Source organism: Pongo abelii, chromosome 2 (assembly GCF_028885655.2).
Source record: "Pongo abelii isolate AG06213 chromosome 2, NHGRI_mPonAbe1-v2.0_pri, whole genome shotgun sequence".
Lineage (NCBI taxonomy): Eukaryota > Metazoa > Chordata > Mammalia > Primates > Hominidae > Pongo > Pongo abelii.
Genome location: NC_085928.1, coordinates 1,139,943 through 1,166,131, shown reverse-complemented (window position 1 = coordinate 1,166,131; position 26,189 = coordinate 1,139,943). Strand labels below are relative to the sequence as shown.

General features: G+C 36.1%; 1 protein-coding gene and 1 long non-coding RNA gene across 10 annotated transcripts in view; one reads left to right on the top strand and one right to left on the bottom strand.

The window, feature by feature from the left end:
* ARL6 (ADP ribosylation factor like GTPase 6) overlaps nt 1–4,628 on the top strand; it is a 40,402-nt gene extending 35,774 nt beyond the window's left edge. For 5 of the 9 annotated variants that reach the window (XR_008523233.2, XR_008523229.2, XR_008523231.2 and 2 more), the window contains 2 exons: nt 1,537–1,721; nt 4,285–4,628. Coding sequence is in view for 4 of the 9 variants with exons in the window: in XM_054550431.2 (XP_054406406.1) it covers nt 1,537–1,562 (26 nt within the window). In the remaining 5 variants the exon portion in view is untranslated. 9 annotated transcript variants of the gene reach the window in all.
* Nucleotides 4,192–26,189, bottom strand: LOC129058418 (uncharacterized). Its single transcript, XR_008523486.2, has 4 exons — nt 25,905–26,189; nt 22,455–22,554; nt 18,430–18,556; nt 4,192–4,413 (listed from the first exon to the last, which is right to left on the bottom strand). It is a non-coding gene; the product is annotated as an uncharacterized LOC129058418 (long non-coding RNA).

Below are 26,189 nucleotides of genomic sequence, written 5' to 3'. Positions count from 1 at the left end.
CCCAATATCCAAATAATAGGAAATTCAGAAAGAGAGAACAGAAAAAAATAGAGGATAGCAAATCCTCGCACAGTATTTTCTAGAACTAAATTGATGAGTTTTCAGTTGACAGGCCTCTCAAGAGCTCAATACAGCGGATAAAAATATTCCCATACCAGCAGATATCATTACTAAAATTCAGTGCTGCAAACAATGGAAGATTCTGCAAACTTCCTGAGAAAAAAAATGAAAGCTTCCTGAGGAAAAAAAGAATAAGAAAACAGAATACATCAGATTTATCAACAGCAACAACTTGGAAGCTGTAAGATAATTGGGAAATGCCTGGAAGAGTCCAAGGAGGGAATAATAGAATTATATACTCAGGCAGTATCAGTGTATTTTGACAGTAGAATAAAGACATCTTCAGCTATACAGCATCTCAAGAATTTACTTTCTATCCTTTTTACTAAGGTAGCCAGAGAAGAATATTTTTCAAAAACAGGAAAATCTTGGTACCAGCATTATCAGAAAAATAAAAGGAAATAAACCAAGAAGAGAAAATCGAGGGATCATGAGACAGGAAAACCAGCACAGAGAGTAGGGGAAGGAATCCCCAGGATATTAATGGAGACCCTAGAATGATAATGAAAGAAGATATTGTAACAAAATGACTGTGGCAGGCATAGAGAAAATGAGTATAGATTCTAGAGTTTTTTATAAGACTCTGTGGAAGAGTTCTTCAAGAAGGCAAAGTAGATGGACTGTGTAATGTACTTCATAGTAATAAAGGTTTAAACTCTGGGAGTGGTGCAATTGATATTAGTGTTAAGTACATACAATTAAATAGATGAGTTGGATGGGAGTGGGAAAGACAATTATTAACTCTAGGAGGGATAAAATATAGAACAGAAGAGGAAAAGTAAATATACCACCTGTCTTAGCTGTGAATAGCATTTACATAGTCATCATATTGACAATGACTATATTAGTGTGTTAGGAGAATGGGGGTATTAGAAGTATTATGAGGGTTGCCTAGGAGCAGCATGGGAGTGTGAGAGCTGATGTCTCATATTACACTGAAGGAAATGATATTTGAAGAAGTAACAATAAAAGTATATTATTTAGAGGTATTATAAGTATTCATCTAAAAGGGAGCTATAAGTAGTTGCCCCTGAAAGGGAAGAATGGAGAAGAAGCAAAGTACTGCTGTTTTGCCTAGAAATCTCATAGAACTAGTTGACTCTATGCGAATGTACAACTTTGATAAAAATAATAACTATAGATGAATTGTGCTTTTAAAAAAGCAGGTGTAGCTGGACCTGGTGCACACTTGTAGTCCCAACTACTAGAGAGGTTCAGGTGGGAGGACCACTTGCACCCAGAAGTTCCAGTACAGCCTGGGCCACATAGCAAGATCCTATCTCTAAAAAATAATAATAACAAAAGCACATATATACATAAGCTTCCAACATGTTGTATAGATTTGACTTAGATTACTTTAGAAAATAGATTTTGCCCTATAGAGATTGATAATTTTTGTTTGTTTTTTGTTATCAGATCAGATCCAGACTGTGAAGACATGAAAAGATAATAGTTGGAAACCTCAGCAATTTTCAATTCAAGGAATCTATCTAAGGCAAACAGAATACTTTACATTTTGTAAAAGATGTTTATGCATCAAAAAATATAATTTTCTGCTTGCATTTATGGACTCTGACCTTTTTAAGAACATAGGACTTCAGGTATGCTAATTTGGCCATTAATTATTTAAAAACTAAATATTCCCTTAAAAGGGCTCCCTAGAATTATCAACTTCTTAGTGAAGGTCTACATTTGATTGTATGTAGAATGTTTAAAAGGCAGTTATAAGCCGTCCCATCCCATCATAATTTATGATATGTTTAATGTATTTTATTTTTTAATTGTCTTTTTAAAAAATTTAGTTTATGACTTTGCAGTATGAATTGTGCTTGTGAAAAAGAACTTTAAGTATTTATAGGGGACCATGGGTAATTAATATATATTCAATTTTTACTATGTGTCACTGTCAATAAAATGTAAAATATAATGTACCAACTAGTGTGCTTTGTTTATGCTGAAAAAAATGCTCTGTTAGTATGGTATTTCGTGTCATACTGTCAAGCATTTGTAAACCATCTGAGACTAAGTTAAGCTGAATTTATTTGTTCAGTGTATGTTGAACATCTCTACACCAACTAGTCAGACATAGTCCTAGGCAATGATGATACGAGGTAAATAAGACATATCCTTATCTTCAGAGAACTTAAAATTTAATGAGGGATAATTTGAGAACCATTCCATGCATAGTATCTAATTTTATTTCATTGGCTGAATGAAAATATTGCATCTTCAGATTAAGAGGTATAAAGTAAATTAATGTTTCACTGTTCAGTAATCATTACTGACATCTTATTTTTCCCTTTTAAATGCCTCCAATTTACCATAGCACTTTGTTAAAATAAATTGTGACTTTTAACTTTTTCATGAACATAACTGCTACATAAATGTTCTTTAGAATTTTAGACATATCTCAGGCACACAAATTATTTCTCACAAATTAGAGAACACTTATAATTGTGAACTCTAAATAGAAACCTTCATTTTAATCACTGAGCAACAGTATATAGAGCAATATTGTTGATCCTGATAAACATTGCGTATAAAGAAAAACTGTAATATACAATATATACCATCTCAAATATGCTTAGCTTTGAAAATGATGAAAATAGAAGGCAAAAGTGAGTAATAAAGATGTTATAGTAACTGCAGTAGTGGTATATGTTTCACAGAGATTTCAATAAAAGCACATAAAGCTATAATAAAAGTTCTATATTCCAGTTTCTCATAGTCCAGAAATAGCAGTGATTTGGCATTTGGCAAATTGAAAGTTACCCAGAAAGTTCCAACGGCTCAGCATCTTAGCTAGTTTACCATCTCTCTTGTAAATTGTTTTAGAGGATACAAAATGAAAATCTCATTAATCTAAAGTTGCTGCAGATATAGGAAGGACATAAGGATGGAAACAATGAATGTAATTCTTTAAAAAACTGATATGCTACAACTATTTTAGGATGGAGAAAGAACTGATTGAGAATTCAAATCCTCACTCACTTACCATAAGGTAGTAATAAAATTAATAATAGTTACTACTATATGATCATTATATTATAAGCAGGTATCACACATACAGAATTTTCATCATTTAATCCTCCCAATAAGCCTATGTGGCAGGTTTTATTATTTCCATTTTATAGATCAGTAAACTGAGGCCTTAAAATGTTATGTAATTTGCCAAAGTTCAAAAAGCTGGTAAGTCTGGTACTAGGATTCAGTACCAAGCAGTCTGTTTTAAGACAGATGATTCAAGAGTATGATAGATATTAGAAATACAGATATATCTGCCAGAATAACAATTGAAATGATAGAAAAGGCTCTTACTTGGGACAGCAACCAGGACAGGGATGGTAGAGGGAAGGTCAGAGACTAGAGACTACTCTTTGCTTTTTTTGTTTTCTTTTTTTTTCTTTTAAAGCTATTAACACTACTCAAATTTTAAACTCTGGATATAAATGACTTTGATAAAAGTCCTTAAAACTATTTTGACATTAAATTATTTGGTATTCCACAAACTACAGTAGCTCATACCTATGCAAATATTTAGAAGAAGGAGAAGTACCCTTTTTCTTTGTTCTCATGATCTCCAAAATCTAGTTTTTAGTCTATAAACATCCATCCCTACTCCACATTTTCATGTAAAGATTATGTAGAAGTAAGTTGGGCAACAGTGTAGTCACAGGATGCCATATAAGTGTGAATAAGCTGAGATTATTGCATTTGTATTTAGCATATTATACAATTAAAATGTATTTTATTAAAGCTGAAGCAAGTTTTCTTTCATGTCTAGACATCAGTGTGTTACAGAGTTTAATTCATTAAGCTCTGTATTTGAATGTAACACCTTGTAAAAATGTTTGAAACTTATCCTCTTGTATGTTAAATATTTAAATATTTGTATATGGCCCTATTCAGCCTGTGCTTTATAAATCATAAAAGAGCTGGGTTTTATATGTTTGTTTTTTATTTCTAAGCTCTCTGTGAAAAAGTTACAAATTGTCTCCTTGTTGTTTAAGATATTTTTTCTTTGTAATTTTTTTATATCATGTTGTGACTTTCATAAATATGTGCAGTTACTCTTGATAATACTTGTCTTAGTCATTTCAGGTTGCTATAACAAAGTACCATAGACTGGGTGGCTTATAAGTGACAGAAATTTATTTCTTACAGCTCTGGAGCTGGAAGTCTGAGATCAGATTACCAGCATGGTTGGGTTCTGGTGAGAGCCGTCTTGGTTGCAGACTGCCATCTTCTTGTATCCTCACATGGCAAAAAGAGGGCAAGAGACCTCTCTGGAGTCTGTTTGATAAGAGCATGAATCCCATTACATCTTTACATAGCTCCTCCCAAAGACCCCACCTCCTACTATCATCACATGTCATCACATAGGGGGTTAGAATTTCAACATAGAAATTTTGGGAGAACACAAACATTCAGTCAGTTGCAATACTTAAGGCAAATTCATCTTGCTTATAACTCTGGTGCATGTGCATTAAAATACTATTGCATTGTAACTGAGTTTGTGCTTATTTTCTGCTTTCTGATTATTCCCTTTGTTCATAAAAATAAATGACTGGTAGTACAAGGTCACCTAAATAAACAGGTTTGTGTACGTCTGCGACTAGAGAGAAATACTATCGTTATTAAGAAATGGTTATTGTGTTTAATTGAATGTTTCAGGTTACTTAGTTATTACATTTTCGTCTTTCTCCGTATGGATGCTCCTGCTCAGCTTCGCCTGCCTCAGAACCTTTATGGCTCTTTCTTCCAATCACTTGATTTCAACGCCAGATTTTGAAGCTTCATCGGCATACTGTGTTAAACAGCTTTTCTGGCAATTTAGAATAAACCAAGACAGATGTCTCCAAATTTCAAATCACCAAGTAATGCTAAAAGTCATCCAGGAGTACTAGATATTTTGAAAATAAAATTTGATTAGAAATATAGTAGGAATGATAAACATAGCTTTTACAATGTGCCCATACTTTGTAAGCACTTTACATATATTCATTTAATTGTCATAAGAACCCTGTGAGGTAAGTATTATCTCTATTATATAGATCAAGTGTCAGTAAACTGCTAACCCATTTTTGTACTGCCTTTAATGTTTATTTTACATTTTTTTTTATTATTATACTTTAAGTTCTAGGGTACATGTGCACAACGTGCAGGTTTGTTACATATGTATACATGCGCCATGTTGGTGTACTGCACCCATTAACTCATTATTTCATTAGGTATATCTCCTAATGCTATCCCTCCCCACTCCCCCCACCCCGTGACAGGCCCCAGTGTGTGATGTTCCCCTTCCTGTGTCCAGGTGTTCTCATTGTTCAATTCCCACCTATGAGTGAGAACATGGGCGGTGTTTGGTTTTTTGTCCTTGCGATAGTTTGCTGAGAATGATGGTTTCCAGCTTCATCCATGTCCCTACAAAGGACATGAACTCATCCTTTTTTATGGCTGCATAGTATTCCATGGTGTATATGTGCCACATTTTCTTAATCCAGTCTATCATTGTTGGACATTTGGGTTGGTTCCAAGTCTTTGCTATTGTGAATAATGCCGCAATAAACATACGTGTGCATGTGTCTTTATAGCAGCATGATTTATAATCCTTTGGGTATATATCCAGTAATGGGATGGCTGGGTCAAATGGTATTTCTAGTTCTAGATCCTTGAGGAATCGCCACACTGACTTCCACAATGGTTGAACTAGTTTACAGTCCCACCAACAGTGTAAAAGTGTTCCTATTTCTCCACATCCTCTCCAGCAACTGTTGTTTCCTGACTTTTTAATGATCGCCATTCTAACTGGTGTGAGATGATATCTCATTGTGGTTTTGATTTGCATTTCTCTGATGACCAGTGATGATGACCATTTTTTCATGTGTCTGTTGGCTGCATAAATATCTTCTTTTGAGAAGTGTCTGTTAATATCCTTCACCCACTTTGTGATGGGGTTGTTTTTTTTCTTGTAAATTTGTTTGAGTTCTTTGTAGATTCTGGCTATTAGCCCTTTGTCAGATGAGTAGATTGCAAAAATTTTCTCCCATTCTGTAGGTTGCCTGTTCACTCTGGTGGTAGTTTCTTTTGCTGTGCAGAAGCTCTTTAGATTAATTAGATCCCATTTGTCAATTTTGGCTTCTGTTGCCATTGCTTTTGGTGTTTTAGACATGAAGTCCTTGCCCATGCCTATGTCCTGAATGGTATTGCCTAGGTTTTCTTCTAGGGTTTTTATGGTTTTAGGTCTAACATTTAAGTCTTTAATCCATCTGGAATTAATTTTTGTATAAGGTGTAAGGAAGGGATCCAGTTTCAGCTTTCTACATATGGCTAGCCAGTTTTCCCAGCACCATTTATTAAATAGGGAATCCTTTCCCCATTTCTTGTTTTTGTCAGGTTTGTCAAAGATCAGATGGTTGTAGATGTGTGGTATTATTTCTGAGGGCTCTGTTCTGTTCCATTGGTCTATATCTCTGTTTTGGTGCCAGTACCATGCTGTTTTGGTTACTATAGCCTTGTAGTATAGTTTGAAGTATTTTACATTTTTAAAGAGTTGTTAGGCCAGGCATGGTGGCTCATCTCTGTAATCCCAGCAGGTAATCGGCCTTTGGGAGGCCGAAGCAGGTGGATTACTTGAGGACAGGCGTTCTAGACTAGCCTGGCCAACATGGGGAAACCTCGTCTCTACTAAAAATACAAAAATTAGCCAGGTGTGGTGGCATGTGCCTGTGGTCCCAGCTACTCAGGAGGCTGAGGCATGAGAATCACTTGAACCCAAGAGGTGGAGGTTGCAGTGAGCCAAGATTGCACTACTGCACTCCAGCCTGGGCGACAGAGTGAGACTCTGTCTCAAAAAAAAAAAAAAAGCAACAGAGACTATGTGTGGCCTGTAAAGCCTAAAACGTATACTGTCTGATGCCTTTTACATAAAAAGTTTGTTGACCCCTGTAACAGATGATAAAGTGAGGCAAGAGATAGCATATTGCAAATACATGGAAGAAACCAGATTTTGAGTCTACAAGATCTGGCTCCGGAATCTGTGTTCTTACCTTTTACATAGCTTCACAGCAAAGCTAAACGTTCTAAATTGCAATAGAACAATTTGAAATTACTTCCTTCTTAAATAATTGTATTAAAAATGAAAAATTAGGTGCAAATGGCTGAAAAGCAATGCTCTTTGAAATTCCTTTAATTTCCCATTAAGTATGAAAAGTATGAAGTCTTGGCCTTCTGGTTTTTGTTCTTCCTTTTCTTTAAATGGGTGGCAAGAGATAAGGCAGATTACGAAGCATCAAATATGTTAACTTTTAAAAGTATAATCACACTTACAAATTGTCCCCAAGCATCTGGCTTGGACTTTCAGATTCCCTGATGATTTTTACCAATATTTTGAGGTAAATGATAGCTACTGTTGATAGTCTTGAAATATATATGTTAGAATATAGTGATGGAAACAAAAATATTTCACGCCAAAATATACTTATCTGGTGTATTTTGAGAAAGCTATGCAGAGGGCCTGCAAACACAAGTAGCCCTACAAAGCTGTCTTTTGTGGGAACGATTTTCTACTGTAGAGAAAATCTGCACTGATGCAGCCAAGCTTTCTCTGAGGCCCTCCCATGTCTGGATCAAGGAAAGATTAACTGAGAGTCTGACACCTTTAACTGAGATTCTGCTATCTGTGAGGTTTCATCTATATAACCAGACAACCTTTGCTAGCCAAGCCTCCTCTTCCCCGCTCCCATAACCTGTCTTGCCACCATAAACTGTTTTGGGTGAAGCTTCTAGCTATTCTTTCTGTAGCCTCAGGATGGTATAAAAACTCCATATGGCCATTTCTTTGAGTTTTTATATTTTGTGTGACTCCTGTGAACATGACTGCACAAAATAAATTTGTACGTCTTTTTTCCTGTTAATCTGTGGACAGATTGGAAAAAATTTAAACTTCCCTGCAGTAGAAACATTTTTATAATTCAATTTGTAGATATGTGTATTTTTGAGTTATGTAACAAGCATAGCTATGGAAAAAATTTAAACTTCCCTGCAGTAGAAACATTTTTATAATTCAATTTGTAGATATGTGTATTTTTGAGTTATGTAACAAGCATAGCTAAGAATGTTTACTTCATTACAGACATTTCATGATCATGCATCAGTGTTCTAAACCTCTGCCATTTACCTAAACGAATAACATGTCCACAAAGGACTAGGCTCAGAATTTGGTCTGTCTCTTATAATCTCTTTGAAAAGTTTATAAATTCTTCCAAATAATTTATGAAGTATCAATGTTATATTACTACAATTGATTTATGTGTCCTCCAATTAAATGTAATCATTACTGTTGGAGTTAAAGCCAGTTTCACATTCACGCCCTTCTTAGGCTCTGTGGGGGGGTGTGTGTGTGTGTATCAGTATGCATGCACCTTCCTAAAGTCATAGCAAGCTCACACTTTGGGGATCACTAACTCTTCCCTGGGACTTTCTTAGGCAGATTTATAGTTATGTCTTGCAAGTATACTATTCCTACCAAGTTTTAGAGTTTTTTAAAAAACATGTTGTTTTTTGTAATTCTTAAATATGATACATCAGCTCTTACCTCTTGCCATTTCTGGGAAGTTTATTATACATTTGATAGTATTTTTAGTGCATTTTTAGATGCTGGGTTATTATTATCTTAAATACTCTCTCTAATTCAGTGAGTTTATAGTTTCACAAAATATCACTTATTGCTTTTCACATTGTAAAACCCCCATACTGTGAATAATTTCATTTTATTTATGCATAGCAGCACAAGATTTTTTAATAACAAATGAAAAGATTTTTAAGACCCTATATTTACATGGTTTCTTGTTAATGTTAAAGTTTGTCTTCTCTAATACGGAATATATCTAACACAGGACTTCGGAAAAAATATTACTGATATGTTTGCTGATTAAAATGAAGTGTGAATCTATATAAAGACAAGAGGCAGTATTTTTCTTCTAATAAGAACTTTAGATATAACAGAGATACTCAATTGTCTATGAGAGGAATGGGTACAAATAGACTATGACTCTTTCTTGAAAGAGATCAGGAAAATCCTGAGGTGGAAGCCTCCACTGATATCGGTACCAACCAAATCATACTAAGTGAGCAGCTTCTTAGTCTTTAGATGAATAAGGCTTTCCCTAAAGTAGAATGAGTATGCAAGCAGCAACTATATTTATTGAGCCTACAATTATATTTCCTTTTGATATAACATTCAAATTACTGTCACCTCAAAGAAGACCTAAATTTGTCTTAAAGATTATACAGTACTCTTTATCTAACTTAATCACATCAGTTTTATATTTATTTAAATTTCTGTCTTCACTCTTAATATATTCTACCTCCCAGAAACAAACTGAGAAAAATGCCTGCATGAGATTATTTCATGACAGAATGAAAAGTTATCATGCTAAGAGTGTCTTATTCTAAGGAAATTTTTATATTCAGTTAACTCATGATTTTGTTTTTTCTTTAGCCCTACTTTAAATTGTTTTTCAAAGGGGCTAAATTTATATTAATGTATAGTCATATATTAAGATAGTATACTAATGAACTGCAATCAGAAAAAAATAATAGTGCATACCTCATTTAATTGAGCATCACTTGATTGTGCTTCACAGATACCCTGTTTTTTACACATTCAAGGTTTGTGACAACCCTGCGTTGAGCAAGTCTATCAGCACCATTTTTCCAACACCTTTTGCTCACATTGTATCTCTGTATCACATTTTGCTAATTCCCACAATATTTAAAACTTCATTATTATTATTATTATATTTGTTAATGATGATCTGTGATCAGTGGTCTTTACTATTGTAATTATTTTGGGGTGCCATGAAACTCAACCGTATAAAACTACAAACTTAATTGATAAATGTGCATGTTCTGACTGCTCTACAAACTAGCCATTCCCTAAGGGTCCTGTGGGATAATAGAAAAAGATTTTTTAATATATGCAATTGGAGGCTCACAGGGATAGGAAAGAAAGAATGGAGCAGAGTAAATTTATGAAGAAATAATAATAGCTGAAAACATCTAGATTAAATGACAGGCATAATTTATAGATTTTAAAAGCTCAGAAACCCCCAAATAGAGTAAATACAAAACAAATAAACTTACATATGGCAAAGCTAATTGCTGAAAACCAAAGAAAATATCAAAAACATCCAGAGGAAAGAAAACCTTATTTATAGAGTAAAAGTGATACAAATAAGTTTCTATACAAACTGATATAAAAAAGTTGATTTTTATTAGAAACTATGCCAAATTCAGTAGTATAGTATCTTTTAAAGTGCTGAAAGAAAAATAAGAAAGTTAATCCAGAATTCTAAGATATGAAACTATGAAAAAATTCTGCAGGGTGGAGAGAAATTACACCAAAGGAAAAGTCTAATTTTCAAGAAGTAATGAAATGATAAATATATGAGTAAATGTAAAAGGCTTTTTAAAAAATACCCATAAAATACATGTGAATGTTTAAGTAAAAGAATAACATTTGTGTGGAGCTAATAATGTACGTAGACATCATACAAATAACATATGATGACTGTAATAAAAAAGGATGGTGAGGGTGATAAAGGACCCAAACAGTTGTAAAACTTCTACATTTTACAAGAATTGATACAATATTAACTCTAATAGACAGTATAAATTAAAGATGCATATTGTAATCCCTAGAGCAACTATTTAAAAATATGGAAAAGAAATATTAAAAAGCCAATACATTAAAATAGAATTTAAGAAATATTCAATTAATCCACATAATAAGGAAAGGGGAGACAAAGGAACAAAACACAGAAGGAAGAAACAGTCCTTAGTACCATTATATCAATACTTGGAATATATTAATTGGATTAAATTCTCCAATTAAAATCAGAAATAAGCAGAATGAATTTTTGAAAAGCATAACTCAACTATCTGCTCTCTGCAAGAAATGCATTTAATATATAAAGATGCAGGCATGTTGTAAGTAAATGTATTAGAAAAGATTACGGAAGCAGTAAGTATAAGAAGGTTTTAGTGCATATATTAATATAAGATAAAATAGACTTCAAAACAAAAAGAATTAACTGAGATAAAGACATTTTATTATGATTCATCACAGATGTGTGTGCATCCAATAACAAAGTTTCAGAATACATAAAGCAGAAATTGACAGATAAAGGGAGAAATAAACAATTTCACAATTACAGTAGGAGATCTAAATACCTCTTCCTGAGCAATTGGTAAAATAACTAGACAAAAAAAAAACAGTACACATAGATGATCTGAATCAGTCAGCCAAATAGACCCAACTCATATGTGTAGAACACTACACCCAACAACTACAACTTCTTTTGAAGTGTAAGACAAACAGTCCAATTTTTAAAAATGGAAAACAAGCTACATAACAGGAAAAAAATCCACAATATATATATATCTGAAAAAGAACTTGCATAATATATAAAGACCTATTATATATCAATAGAAAGAAGCCAACAGCAACAACAAAAATGAGCAAACCACTTGAGTAGATACCTCACAAAAGAATATGGTCAATCAATACTCACAGGAAAAGATGCTTAACATCATTAGTCATGAGGGAGATGCTAATAAAAACTATGATTTGTTACCATTATACACCTGCGAAAATAGCTTCAGTTTTTAAAACTGGTAATATCTTGTGTTGGCAAGAACATGAAATCATTGGATTTCTCACACAATGCTGCTGGAGAATGCAAAATGGTATGTGGCGCCAACCAAGTTACACATCTTTGTAGGGAGGTGACGATAGAGCAGCAGGAGCAGCCTAGCACCAGTTGTTGGAAGCCCCGTAGGATGACGAAGGCATGCACATTGCCTGGCATGGGATGTTGGAGCTTGAGAAGGGTAAAGAGGGCTTCTACACCAGACGTCCAGGGAGGTGGTGGTGGTAACAGGTGATTAGTAACATTTAGCAAGGAAATAATCTAATAATATATTGACAATAATGGGAGTCATCCTCCAGAGTGTAGGAGAAGAGAGTTACAGGTGTGGAAAGAAAACTAGAATGATTGTTGTATTACAGTTGGAGGTATCGGTATGAGCTCATGAATTTCAATGGGTAGAAAGAGAGAGATATAGATACAGAGATAGAGATGCTGTTTGTGTGTATATATCTGTGTATGTGCCTAGGAGCAGTAACTCCAACAGCAATGAGAACACCTGGCACCCACATGTAGGTATCTTGGTTATATTCTCCACTAAAAAGTAGGGCTCTTTGGGAAAATGGCTACTTCCATAACGGAGCAGAAAAAATACAGAATGAGCCTGGAACATTTTGTTTTTCCAGAAAGTTAAAAAATGCTCAAATAATGATGTGGACATAGCAAAAGGACACAAAGACAGTTTGAAGGGGCATTAACTGGCTACACCTGCGACATTTTGAACATCAAAATGAATAAAGATAGTAATGGACTATATAACTCATTGAATGAAATATGAATTTATATATCTATATGATACAAATAAGTGAATAAATGACTAATGGGGAGATAACATTAGAATACCTACAAATAAATGTAGAAAGAATGTTGGAATGAGAAAATCACCATTTGACAATAATTGTAATAATTTATTCAGTCTAGAAACATCAATGGATGCTAAAAATAATAATGAAATGTTGTCAAGGAATGGGATATTTATATAGCTTCAAATTATTTCTCCACAAAATACTAATTACAGAGAGGAAAAAAATAGCTAGCTTACAATTAAGGGAGCTTGCAGACATCACCTTAATCAAGTAATCCAAGTTATCATCTGTGATGGGACAAATTGAAATCATATACCTTAGCTTGGTGTGGTGGCAGACGCCCGTAATCCCAACACTTTGGGAGGTTGAAGCAGGAGGATCACTTGAGCCTAGGAGTTTGAGGCCAGCCTGGGAAACACAGTGAGACCCCATCTCTACAAAGATTCCAAAAATTAGTGGGCTGGGTGGTGCATGCCTAGAGTCCCAGCTACTCAGGAGGCTGAGGTGAGAGGATCACTTGAGCCTGGGAGGTCTAAGGTACAGTGAGCAGAGATTACACTACTGCACTTCAGCCTGTGCAATAGAGTGAGACGCTGTCAGAAAGAAAGAAAAGAAAGAAGGGGAGGGAGGGAAGGAAGGAAAGAAGGAAGGAAGGAAGGGAGGGAGGGAAGAGAGGGAGGGAGGGAGAGAAGAAGGAAGATCATGTACCACCTGACACAATGAGAACAGAGCATTATAGAAAGAAAAGGAAGAAGGATGGAAGGAAGGAAGGAGGAAGGAAGGAAAGAAGGAAGGTGGGTGGAAGGAAGGAAGAGAGAGAGAAAAAGAAAGAGAAAAAGAAAAAGAAAGAAAAAAGAAAGAAAGGAAAGAAACAAAGAAAGAAAGAGAGAAAGAAAAAGAAGAATGAAGAAAGGAAAGAAAGAAGAAAGAAAGAGAAAGAAAGAAAGAATTATGTACCACCTGACACAACGATAACATGGCATTACTTTTGGGATATTGCCAAAAATGTACACAGCCTGAATCTAACCATAAGAAAACACCAGACATTTCCAAATAAAAAGATCCTGCTTCCACCAAAATGTGGCCTGTAAGAGTAAAAAAAGTCCCAGTCATGAAAGTCAAGGAAAGACTGAGGAATTTTTACCGAGTAAAGGAGACAAAAGTGACACAACGACTAAATGTGGTATGTGATTCTGGACTGGATCACTTTGCTAAAAAGAACATTAATGAGATAATTGTCAAAACTTAAATGGAGTCTGCAGATAAGGTGGTAGAATATGTCAACATTAATTTCTTGATTTTGAGAGTAGAATTGCAGTTAGGATTTTAGGAGAATGGTCATGTTTGTAAGAGTTACACATCAGAGTATTCAGGACATCATTTTGACAACATAATTTCAAATGATTCAGGAAAGAAGAGGTTCTTACTATTATTCTTGTGATTTTTCAATAAGTTTGAAATACTTTCAAAATTAAAATATTCAGAAAAAAATTTTATATGAAATAACAATATAGAGAAAATTGAATTTTACATATTGAAGAATTAGAATAAAAGGTAGATGAGTATGTTCAAAAAAGAATGCCTGAAATGGTATTACTCATAAAAATAAACTGCCTGAATAGATTGATAATTGCAACCAATATGGGAAATGTATGTATACTTATTATATAAATTAAGTAATTCTTGAAAGTTGTAGATATATTAGAAAGTACAGTACTGCTACCAATTAAAATAAACACTTTAACTCTTAATAATAAAGATGGACCAAGTGCCTTTTGGGATTTCATAATAGTAATGCTTTCAACCTGCCAACTTTTGAGTGAATTCCAGGTAATAGCTATGAGAAAAGCAGTTCATGTAAGAATGCCACACAGCTGTCAGATTGTTTTGATTCTTGTATACACTTGATTTTAGTCCTAAATTAGATACATGGTTGTTAGTAAGACTTCTCCAGCTTGATTTACTCGTCTAACCTGTCTCAGGCAATAATTGGCAGCTATAAATTAAATTATGTAGGTCACATTAGGATCAGTGCAGCAGTTTCTCCATCTGCCTATTTCTCATACCTTGTCATTGTCATTTACTTTTTAATTATGCAATTATTTTAAAGAAGGTCAAGATAATGCAGCAAAGAGTTCACTTAAAGGTAGTTTCATATTAACATTCCAAAGCCCTTGTATGTTCTTGTATTACACATAGTATTTGATGATTCACAGTGTAGTAGCACTCATTCACTGCCATATTTCCTCACCAAATCAGAAGGCAAGCAAAAATTCTCTTTTTTTGGCCTACTATTGCACTCCTGATCTTTTATACTGCTTTTTGACTAGTGTAATATTCCTAATATAAACGTTTCAATAGATTCAAAATCTGTTAGTGTTTCAACTGGGTTCTGGTTGCAAGTTTTCCATCCATGCTTCTAGAGCTGTGATTTGTGAAATCTGCCCAGGACCCCAGGCACAGCCTGCCCAAATCATATGATTCGGCACTTCTTCCTCCCTTTTCCCAGTATAGGAATAACTTCAGAGATATTACGGGTTCAGTTCCTGACCAGCACAATAAAATGAATATGGCAGTAAAGCAAGTCACATAAACTTTTTGGCTTCCTAGTGCATTCAAAAATTATGTTCATACTATAGTATATTAAGTATGCAACAGCATTATGTCTAAAACCATGATGTACATGTCTTAATTTTAAAAGACTTTATTGCTTAAAAATGTTAATTATTATCTGAGACATCAGCTAACTCTAATCTTTTTGCTATAATAGTAGAAGGTCTTGCTTTCATGTTGATGGCTGCTGACTGGTCAGGGTGGTGGTTGCAAAAGGGTGAGGTGGCTGTGGCAATATCTTAAAAGAAGACAACAACAAAGTTTGCAACATTGACTGACTCTTCCTTTCACAAAATATTTCCCTGTAGTGTGTGATGCTGTTTAACAGCATTTTACCCACAGTAGAACTTCTTTCAAAACTGGAGTCAGTCCTCTCAAACTGTGCCCCTATTTTAACAACTAAGTTTATGCAATATTTGAAATCCTTTGTTGTCATTTCAACAATGTTCACAGCATCTTCACCAAGAGTGAAGTTGTAGATATATTAGAAAATATAGTACTGCTACCAATTAAAATAAACACTTCAACTCTTAATAATAAAGATGGACCAAGTTCCTTTCAGGATTTCATAATAGTAATACTTTCAACCTAACAACTTTTAGCTATGAGAAAAGCAATTCAGATCAGAATGCCACATAGCTGACAGATTGTTTTGATTCTTGCATACACCTGATTTTAGTCCTAAATTAGATATACAGTTATTAGTAAGTACCTACTTTCTTTGCTCATCAGGAGCAACTCCTCATCCATTCAAGTTTTCTCATGAGATTGTAACCACTTAGTCACGTCTTCAAGGTCTGTGTCTAATTCGAGTTCTCTTACTATTTCCAGCACATCTGCAGCTACATCCTCCACTGAAGTCTTGAACCTGTCAATGTCATCCATGAGGATTGGAATCAATCTCTTCCAAACTCCTGTTAATGTTGATATTTTGGCCTTCTCACAGGAATCATGAATTTTTTTGTTGTTTGTTTGTTTTGTTTTTTTGTTTTTTGTTTTTTCGAGACGGAGTCTCGCTCTGTTGCCAGGCTGGAGTGCAGTGGCGCAATCTCAGCTCACTGCAACCTCCACCTCCTGGGTTCAAGTGATTCTCCTGCCTCAGTCTCCTGAGTAGCTGGGACTACAGGCGTGCGCCACCACGCCCAGCTAATATTTGTATTTTTTTTTTTTTTTTTTTTAGTAGTAGAGATGCGGTTTCACCATTTTGGCCAGGATGGTCTCGATCTCCTGACCTCATGATCCGCCCACCTCGGCCTCCCAAAGTGCTGGTATTACAGGCGTGAGCCACTGCGCCCGGCCTCATGAATGTTCTTAATGGCATCTGGAATCCTTTCCAGAAGATTTTCAATGGACATTGCCCGGATCCCTCAGAAGAATCACTATCTATGGCAGCTCTGGCCTTATAAAATGTATTTCTTAAAAAATAAGACTAGAAAGTTGAAGTTACTACTTGATCCATGGGCTGCGCCATAGGTGTTGTATTAGCAAGCGTGTACACAACATTCATCTCCGTGTACATCTCCATCAGAGCTCATGAGTGACTAATTCTGAAAGGATTTTTTTTTTTCCCCCTGAGCAGTAGGTATCAACAATGGGCTTGAAATATTCGGTAAACCATGCTGTAAACAAATGTGTTGTTATCCAGGCTTTGTTGTTCCATTTCTAGAGCACAAGCCGAGTAGATTTAACATAATTTTTAAAGGCCCTAATATTTTCGGAATGGTAAATGAGCATTGGCATCCACTTAAAGTCACCAGCTTGATTAGTCCCTGAGAATCAGCCCGTCCTTTGAGACTTTGAAGCTGGACATTAATTCTCCTCTCAGTAACAGAAGTCCTGGATGGCATCTTCTTCCAATATAGGGCTGTTTCATCTACATTAAGAATCTGTTGTTAGTTAGGTTAGGTGTTAGCCACCTTCATGAATGATCTTTGCTAGATTTTCTGATAACTTGCTGCAGCTTCTACATCAGCATTTGCTGCTTCACCTTCCACTATGATGTTACGGAGATGGCTTCTTTCCGTAAACCTCATGAATCAACCTCTACTAGCTTCCAACTTTTCTTTTCCAGCTTATCTCTCTCAGCCATCATAGAATTGAAGCGAGTTAGGGCTTCGCTCGGAATTAGGATTTGGCCTAAGGGGATGTTGTGGCTTCTATCAAGACTATTAAAACTTTTTCCATATCAGCAATAAGGTTGTTTCACTTTCTTTTCATTTATGTAGTCACTGGAGTAACACTTTTAATTTCCCTCAAGTCTGTCCTTGCATTCACAACATGGCTAACACTGTCTGGCACAGAAGGCCTAGCATTTGACCTGTTTTAGCTTTTGACATGTTTTCCTCACTAAGCTTAATCATTTCTAGCTTTTGATTTAAAGTGAGAGATACGCAAGTGTTTCTTTTACTTGAAACCTTAGCGGCCATTGCAGGGTTATTAATTGCAGGGTTATTAATTGGCCTAATTTCAATATTGTTGTGCCTCAGGAAATACGAAGGCCCAAGGTGAAAGACCAAGGAGAAGGAGAGAGACAGGGTAACGGTAGGTCCACGGAGTAGTCAGAACACATATAGTTATCGCTTAGGTTCACTACATTATATGGATGTGGTTTATGGCACCCCAAAACAATTACAACTGTAATATCAAAGACCTCTGTTCCAGATCCCCATAACAGATATGATAATGATGAATTATTATAATTATTATAAGTTTGAATTATTACAAGAATCTGCAAAGTGTGTCACAGAGACAGGAAATCAGCACATGCTGTTGGAAAAATGGGGCTGATAGACTTGCTCAACACGAGGTTGCCACAAACTTTCAATTCGTAAAAAGCACACTACCTGCAAAGCACAATAAAGTGCTATGAAAGGAGACAAGCCTGTTCATATTTATCACACTGTTTTGTAATCTTGTAACTGTTGCTGAGTTGTATGTTTCTTTCTTTGAAATTGATCTTCTTCCCCTCCCTCTCCCTCTGTCTCCTAGGCTGCAGTGCAATGGTGAGATCTCGGCTCACTGCAACCTCTGCCTCCCAGGTTCAAACAATTCTCCTGCCTCAGCCTTCCGAGTAGCTGGGATTACAGGTGCCCGCCTCCACACCCGGCTAATTTTTGTATTCTTAGTAGAGACGAGACGGGGTTTCACCATGTTGACCAAAGTGGTCCCAAACTCCTGACCTCACGTGATCCACTCACTTCTGCCTCCCAAAGTGCTGGATTACAGGCGTGAGCCACTGCATCTGGCCTGAAAGTGCTCTTCTTGAGGGGAGATCACAGTGGGTATTTCAATTTCCAAATACATGGCCTGGAAGTATTGAATAAATAAACATTATTGGATGGGTGGATGGCTACAAAATAACCTTGTAGATGGAATATTGGGGGTTTTTGTTGTTGTTGTTGTTTCTCAATATATATTCCTCCCACAAACTTCCTTAATCATGTTCAAAGCAGCTAACACAAAAGGAATAAATTCAGGGTCAATGCTTTAGATTCTACCTAGATCTTTATTTTAGAAGTTTTCTTTTTCTTGTTTTTTTTTTTCTTGAAATGTGGAATGACTTATAGACTTTTCTGAAATGTAGACTGATTAGTAGACTTTTCAGAAAATATGTATGTATGTATTTGTTATTTCTCTGACTACCTTCCTGAGCCACTAGGCAAGTGTTCTGCCTGTAGCTATTTGCTAAATTTTATTTAAAGGTACATCTTCAGCATCATGCAATATTGCCATGTAGCAAACCTGCACATGTACCCCCCTTAAATGAATTAATTTTTTAAAGATATATCCTATTCCAAATTAGACTGGGTTTTACTTCAATTACAGAGGTCAAATTTACCTATAGAATACACTTACATGGTGGGAAGTACTGGAATGAAAATGGCAGAACTCAATAAGTTTATTTCCCTCAGACTGCATTGTGGCTGATGCTTTTACAGAGACAGATTTTATATTGTAGTATGGTCAGCTCTTTCATTTGATGATGTATATAATTGGTCATTTGAAGTGGACTTTCTGTTGAGCCAGATGGAGGTAAAACACCATTCCAATTTTTGGCATTACTTAAAGTGAATACCAACTGCATGGTTCATAAAAACAATTTGTTCATTAATTGTCTTCTGTACTCAATAATAAAAGCAGTATGTCAATACATTTACCTGTATGAGAAGTAGACCAAATGACTTATATAGAAACTGACTACTTAGAAGAGCTTATTTGGGGAACCGAAAAGAATAAAAATGAAATAGAAGATAGGACATACAAATGAATGAAAACTTAAGAATGGTTATTAATATGAAATCAATTGAGAATTCTTTTTACTAAAATACCATTCCTTTTGCTTTTTGTTCTTTGCTAAACAGAGTGCTTCTGCAGTGACTAATCAAACCCCATCATAACAGGGGCTTGGATAGAAATTACTGTCCTTTTCAAGTCAAGTACTCAACATCCTTTCCAGTAACTTTTTTGGTTTTTTTTTTTTTTTTTTTTTTTTTGAGACAGGTTCTTGAGGTTCTTGCTCTGTCACCCAGGCTGGAGTGCAGTGGCATGATCATGACTCATTGCAACCTCAACATCCTGGGCTCAAGCAATCCTGCCATCTCAGCCTCCCAAAGAGCTGGGACTATAGGCGCTTGTTACCACACCTGGCTAATGTTTTTCTTTTTCTTTTTAGTAGAGATGAGGTCTTACTATGTTGCATAGGCTGGTCCCAAACTCCTAGGCTCAAGTGATCCTCCTGCCTCTGCCTTCCAAAGTACTGGGATTACAGGTGTGAGACACTATGCCTGGCCTCCAGTAATTTTCAAAGTGAGAAATAATTGTGAAAATGTGACTAAGTACATTAAATAATGGTTATTACATCTTTTTCATGTTGATACGTGTTTTTTTTTTTTTTAAGACATATAGCTAGGCAAGGTGGCTTGTGCCAGTAATCTCAGCTTGGGAGGCTAAGGTGAGGATCACTTGTTCCCAGGAATTCAAGGCTACAATGCAGCAGTGAGCTAAGATCACACTGCACTTTAGCCTGTGCAAAAGAGAGCCCATCTCTAAACCAAAAACAAAACAAAAACAAAAGGACAAATAAAACACATTTTAGTATCTGCAGTCTCATTCATAAAATTTCCAGAGGTCATGGTAAGGGGCAAAACAAAGAAGAAAACCTAACTCCTTGTCTTCTGTTTACCTCTTTTCATAGGTAACTGCTTTTTTCCTTTACCAGTGAAAAGCTGACTAGAAGAGGTGAGGAAGGAATTCAATTGGTAGGATAAACTAATTAAAATATTGCTGTCTGGTTCTTTTGTTCATTATTTGCAAATCCAGTTAAGTTATACTTTAAATAATTTTTTACAGGTCTTTCAAAATGAAAGTGGGGTCATTGAGAAATGTACTTGCCCCATTTTTAAGAAGTAAAAAATCATGTCATCTATAGTAACATTTGGTTTTATAAGCTCCATATGGATTTTTTTTTGCTACTACCTTTAGCAATACTTTTAAATAAATTTTTCTGTAAGTTTGTTAATGATATTTTCTTTCAGAATGGAGTAAGATTTCCATAGATATGTCAAGTTTATGTTCAGCACTATGTTCATCATTTCATCACTCCAAATTATAATCAAAGTGAATAGATTTCTATTTTATTCTATGCAAAGAAAATTCATGTACAGGAAATTACGTTAATCTCATTTTTAGATTAGGTAAAGTTCCCATGTGAAAACTGGTTCATTTTATATGACAGCATGTAGCATTTCCAGCTGCTTTCTCTCCCTAATCAAAACATTTGCTCACAAAAGCAGCTGCCACTATGCCTTGTTTTTAAACCATTTGCAAGAAATCAAACTGAGAACAAAGTATCCATAGTAAGAAAGCTCTAGCTTCTGGGACATGTATAATATAAAACGTCACAATAAGATAAAAAGGAAACCAATTCACAGCCATTTTTTCTGTTTTGTTTGTTTTGCTCCAAAGCTTTGTTTCATAAAGCCCTAAGAAACAAAACTTACAATTAACACTAATATAATGCAGTCTAGAAATTTATAAATAATTGTTCTTTATGGAATACTTTTAAAATTGTATATCAGAAGTGCATATTACAGTGCAGAGTTTATGAAGTCAGATGAAATATTTTGGGAAAACAGAATATAGAGGATGAATTTCTCATCTAATAGTAAATTATTATTCTGAGCCATTATCTACGTCATGCTTATGAAGCTCCATTAATAAAACTTAATATCTTACATATGACCTTATATTTTAGATAGCATTTGACTTAGATAAAAGACACATCACACTGAATTGGTGTGAACAACTGTTTTGGAACATGTTATAATCAGTGTTTGTCAAAGACATGCTACCCCATTTATACATTTTTAAAAGTACAACGTTTCAATATTAGCAAATTTTGTGCTGTTTGAAAGCTATATATTTAATTTTTAATGTTAATGTTATATTTTTGTAAAGGACTGATTTCTCTTTGAAGTATCATCATATCAAAGGGAGAAAAGTGTAAATGTAATTTAGGTCAGACTAACACATTTTACTTAATTTAAGCATTAAAAGATGTGTGTTCGAAAGATCTCAATCTCCACATGTTCTGCAAACAAAAACCAGACAAATACAATAAAACATCATGCATCTGATAGAGTTGGAATAACCAATTACTTAAAAATTTCACCATCTGTTCTCATTGAAGCAGCAAGACAGGCATTTCCCCATGCTACAAACCACGATAATTAGAAAGTAACAATGAGAAATGCTAACATCATTTTTCCCTTTTTTATTTGCTGTGGGAGTTCTTAATGAAAATTTGGGCATATAAACAAAGGAAAAGAGAGGATATTCCCCCCCACTCCACCTCCTAATTGAGTGCTTATATTCACTAATAGCTTTTTGCTGCCCTGGGCAGCATGACACTGCCTCATTTGGCCACGCACAGCTATTATTCTAGGAGGCAGCTAGTGAAGTGCCCCAATCCATCTGCTTGCTTTTTCATGGGCTGGTGCTTTCCTTGATGTTGACAGCTGTCTTAATGTTCCTGGGCCACCTGCCACACAGTAAATACTGTGCTCTAAGATATATACAGAAGTTTATTCCCTGGTGGACTTTTCAGAACAAAAATGCTTAGCATTACTAAACTACTCTTGCAGTTTAAATGCTTCAAGGATCAACACTTTCATTCTATTCGCATACCTTTGAGAATGGTACTTACGTTGTGGGAATGGCAATTCAGTTACAGTGTGATGAACTTCAGGATTTTTCATATATCACACAAGTTATTGAATTACAGTATTATAGGTGGAAATCAGGTGCTAAAAGGAGGCAGAGAAGAAGAGAGCATATTGACAGTTATCTCCTCTAGTGAGCCTTCCAGGAACCCTTCAGATTAAGTTGGGTATCCGTCCTATGTTTCCCATCTTACCCCATTTGCTTATCTTGCCCAATTAAACTTGCTCCTTGATGTTAAGCATTTGGTCTTATCTATCACTGTATCTCTATGTCTAAGAATGAGCATGTATCTGACACATGGTATGCACTAGAGGACATATCCAGATTCTGTGGGATCTGAAGTTTTTACAATTTGGAGGGTCCTCTTTAAAGAAAAAGGATTTAAAAGAAAATTAGATACAAAAATGAATATATTGAGTGAAAACATAAGCCATGCAAATTACCAATTTTAAAAGGTTGACTAGAAAAACAATTTGTTTTCTTACTAAATGCCTTGCACAACTCTATATCACTTTTTTTTCCTATATTTTTGGCAGTGTACTCTTCAATAGCCTTTCATATGACAATAATTTAGCAATATTATTTTCCATAATAATGAAAAGATAATGCAATCTTTCCTGTAGTTCTGTTTCTCTTATTGATAGAAAGGCTGTGTAAACATGCAATACTACACACACACACACACACACACACACACACACAAAGCTTGTGGTACTGCTACAGGTTTGTACCCTACAAACAAGAATTCTGATAAATTCTATTTTACATGGTTTACCTCAACAAGAAAAAATGTTTTGTGTTTACAGCTATAAAAATTATTTTGGGCGGCTGAGGCGGGTGGATTACCTGAGGTCAGGAGTTCGAGACCAGCCTGACCAATATGGTGAAACCCCGTCTCTACTAAAAATACAAAAATTAGCTGGGCATGGTGGCGGGTGCCTGTAGTCCCAGCCACTCGGGAGGCTGAGACAGGAGAATTGCTTGAACCCAGGAGGCGGAGATTTCAGTGAGTCGAAATGGCACCACTGCACCCCAGCCGAGGTGACAGCGCGAGACTCTGTCTCAAAAAAAAAAATTATATATACTGCATTATTGAACATATTATTGCTATGAGAGAAATTACATCAATTGGAGGTAATTCTTCCTGTTGAAACTTTGTCTTCTGATGCCTGGAATAATTTTCCACATGACACCTGATGCTGCTTTACCTTTCAAATCTTGTCTCACCTCTATTACCCACATATTTTCAGTGTCAGAGACCACAGAATATATGTCCTGTGGCTCTGCATCTTGGGTGTAATACTTGGTGAGCTGCGCTACAGACAAATTGGAATTTAAGAAATAACTATACTTTGGAGAGGCCGAAAACCACATAAATATATTCCACTAGGTCCAAACTAAATACATTCCCAACTGAAATTCCCTAGCAGATTCCCAAATGCTCTTGATAACTCTAAGTGGAAAAGAAAATCTAAGTGGACGTCTAAGTGGAAAAAAAAAGAGATTGTGGTCTTAATCACATTAAAATATTTACTTTTGTAAATTTTACAAAACTGGCCATGGATCACATTGCTGAGTTCACACTGGAAGAGACTGTGCCAGCAGGGAGCCAAGAAACTTAAGCCTCATCAGCTTCACTGTAAATGTGCTTCTACTGCAGGCACTCCCTAAACGTCGGGGAATAACTGGATCAATGAATTAATGACACTGCGCTAAATTAGTATCTCTAAGATCCTTACAGCTCTAAAATTTGACATTTTTACAGGCTTCCTAATGTAATCTTAGAATTTAGTATTTAGAAATGTGTTCATATGAGTTCAGGTTATAACAATGTAGGACATATAGAAAACTAATAAGTGCTCAGAAAGCAAATGAAGGAAAATTCAACGGTCATTGTTTTATGACTTTATGCTATTTTGTCATAGATGCAATTTGTCTTAGTGTAAGCATGGCATTATTTGTATTTACCATTCACTTAAGTGCTTTGCTGTGCTACCGAGTGGAGATCAGAGTATTGTTAGATATATTATTAGTTAAAACCATAATTCATTAATTAAATCCTACTGACTCCCACCCATTTTTATTCCAAGAAAAACTTCCTGAATGAAGTACCCTCTGGGTAGGCACTGGGGCCTGGTTTGATCACAGAACAAGTCGGGGACAAATATGATAGTCATTCAATAATACGTTGGGAAGACAAATTATCATCTGGGCCTTTTAGCTGGAAGAAACAGTTTGCTTTATTACTCTCTTTGGGCTTTTTGGTAAGTGGGTCTTCAATGGAGATTCTCTTATAAAATAATAAAGCTAGAATTGGGAACTTGACTTGTCTTATTCTAGTCTATTATCTTAGTCTTTTTCTATTTTCTCAGACTAGGCTCATAGAGAGTAGGAAAAAATTACCAAAGAGTAAAAAAGGATTAATCTTGAGGGATAGATGGAGATGAACCCGATTGATGGAAATGGGGCTGACTGAACTTTAATGGGTTAAATCCTGCCGGAACAAATGAGAGTGAGTACCTTGGCTCTATTACAGTTAGTAGGAGCTGGAGGGCTTCTGGGAGGCAGTGTGGGGAGGCAGGGAGGCTCAACAGCCTCCAGCAGGTGCTGAAAGGACTTGGGGCTTATAGGTATGCAATCTACTCATGCGCAACCTTCTCCTCCAGCACCCGAAAGCCAGAGGGGAGATTACTCCAAGGTTCCCCTCTGCTGTGGACTTTTCATTTTTATCTCATTTACTTGTATACATTTTTTAATGAACAAAAGCCATATCACTTCCTTGATTCCTACTCCAGGGGCAGCTCGCCTTCCAACAAAAACAAAACACCTGGGGTGAATGGGCCTCTCAGTATCTCCTGTACTAGCTGCTAGGGTATGAAAAACCAAGAAAAATCCATACCACTGTACTTAGACTTAAAACAAGTCTTAAGGACCCTTTGGTTCCCAAATTTCAGTGGCATCTGTGTAACGACTGCAAAATATGTTTCAGCATTGACAAGCTTGAGATCATACTTTTTGATCAGTGCCGTTTTTTTTTCTTTCTTTCTTTTTCTTTTATTATTATTATTATTATTAATTATCATTATTATACTTTAGGTTTTATGGTACATGTGCGCAATGTGCAGGTAAGTTACATATGTATACATGTGCCATGCTGGTGCGCTGCAAGAGTTCGCAGGGAAGTACGTAGCGTGGAGTGTAAAAAGTCTGAAGCACAGCGCAGGTAGGAAAAGTCACACCACAGAAAGCCGGCGGAACGCGCCGGGAGGTGGTGACCGCCGGACAGGTGCCCCCTTCTTCCTCCCGCCGCCCGGTTCTGGGCTAACGCGACTTTCGCCCTCAGGGCTGGAGTTGTCTTTGCGGTGGCTGTTTCTTAGCTCCCAGCAAGTCCGGGGCGCCCCGGTACTGCAGTTTGCCAAGTGTTTTCACAAACCTTCGTTCATAAACCTCTTTCAAAAGCCTGAAGAAAACTGTTCCTGTGCTCTGACTGTGGGATAGAAAACACAACGGTCACAGAGAGCGATTGAAGGCAAAGCCCCACAGGGTGCAGCCTGAACTCGTTTGAGCGGGAAGCCCGAGCCTAGCGCCGCACGCTTGGCGACTCCCCTCAGGCTCTCAGGCCGGCGCCTTCGGGGGACCACGTCGCGCCCCGGCGGTGGCGGCTGCGCCCGGCTCAGGGCGGTGCCGCGGCCGCTGGCTCCTCCTCGGGGTGGGGCGG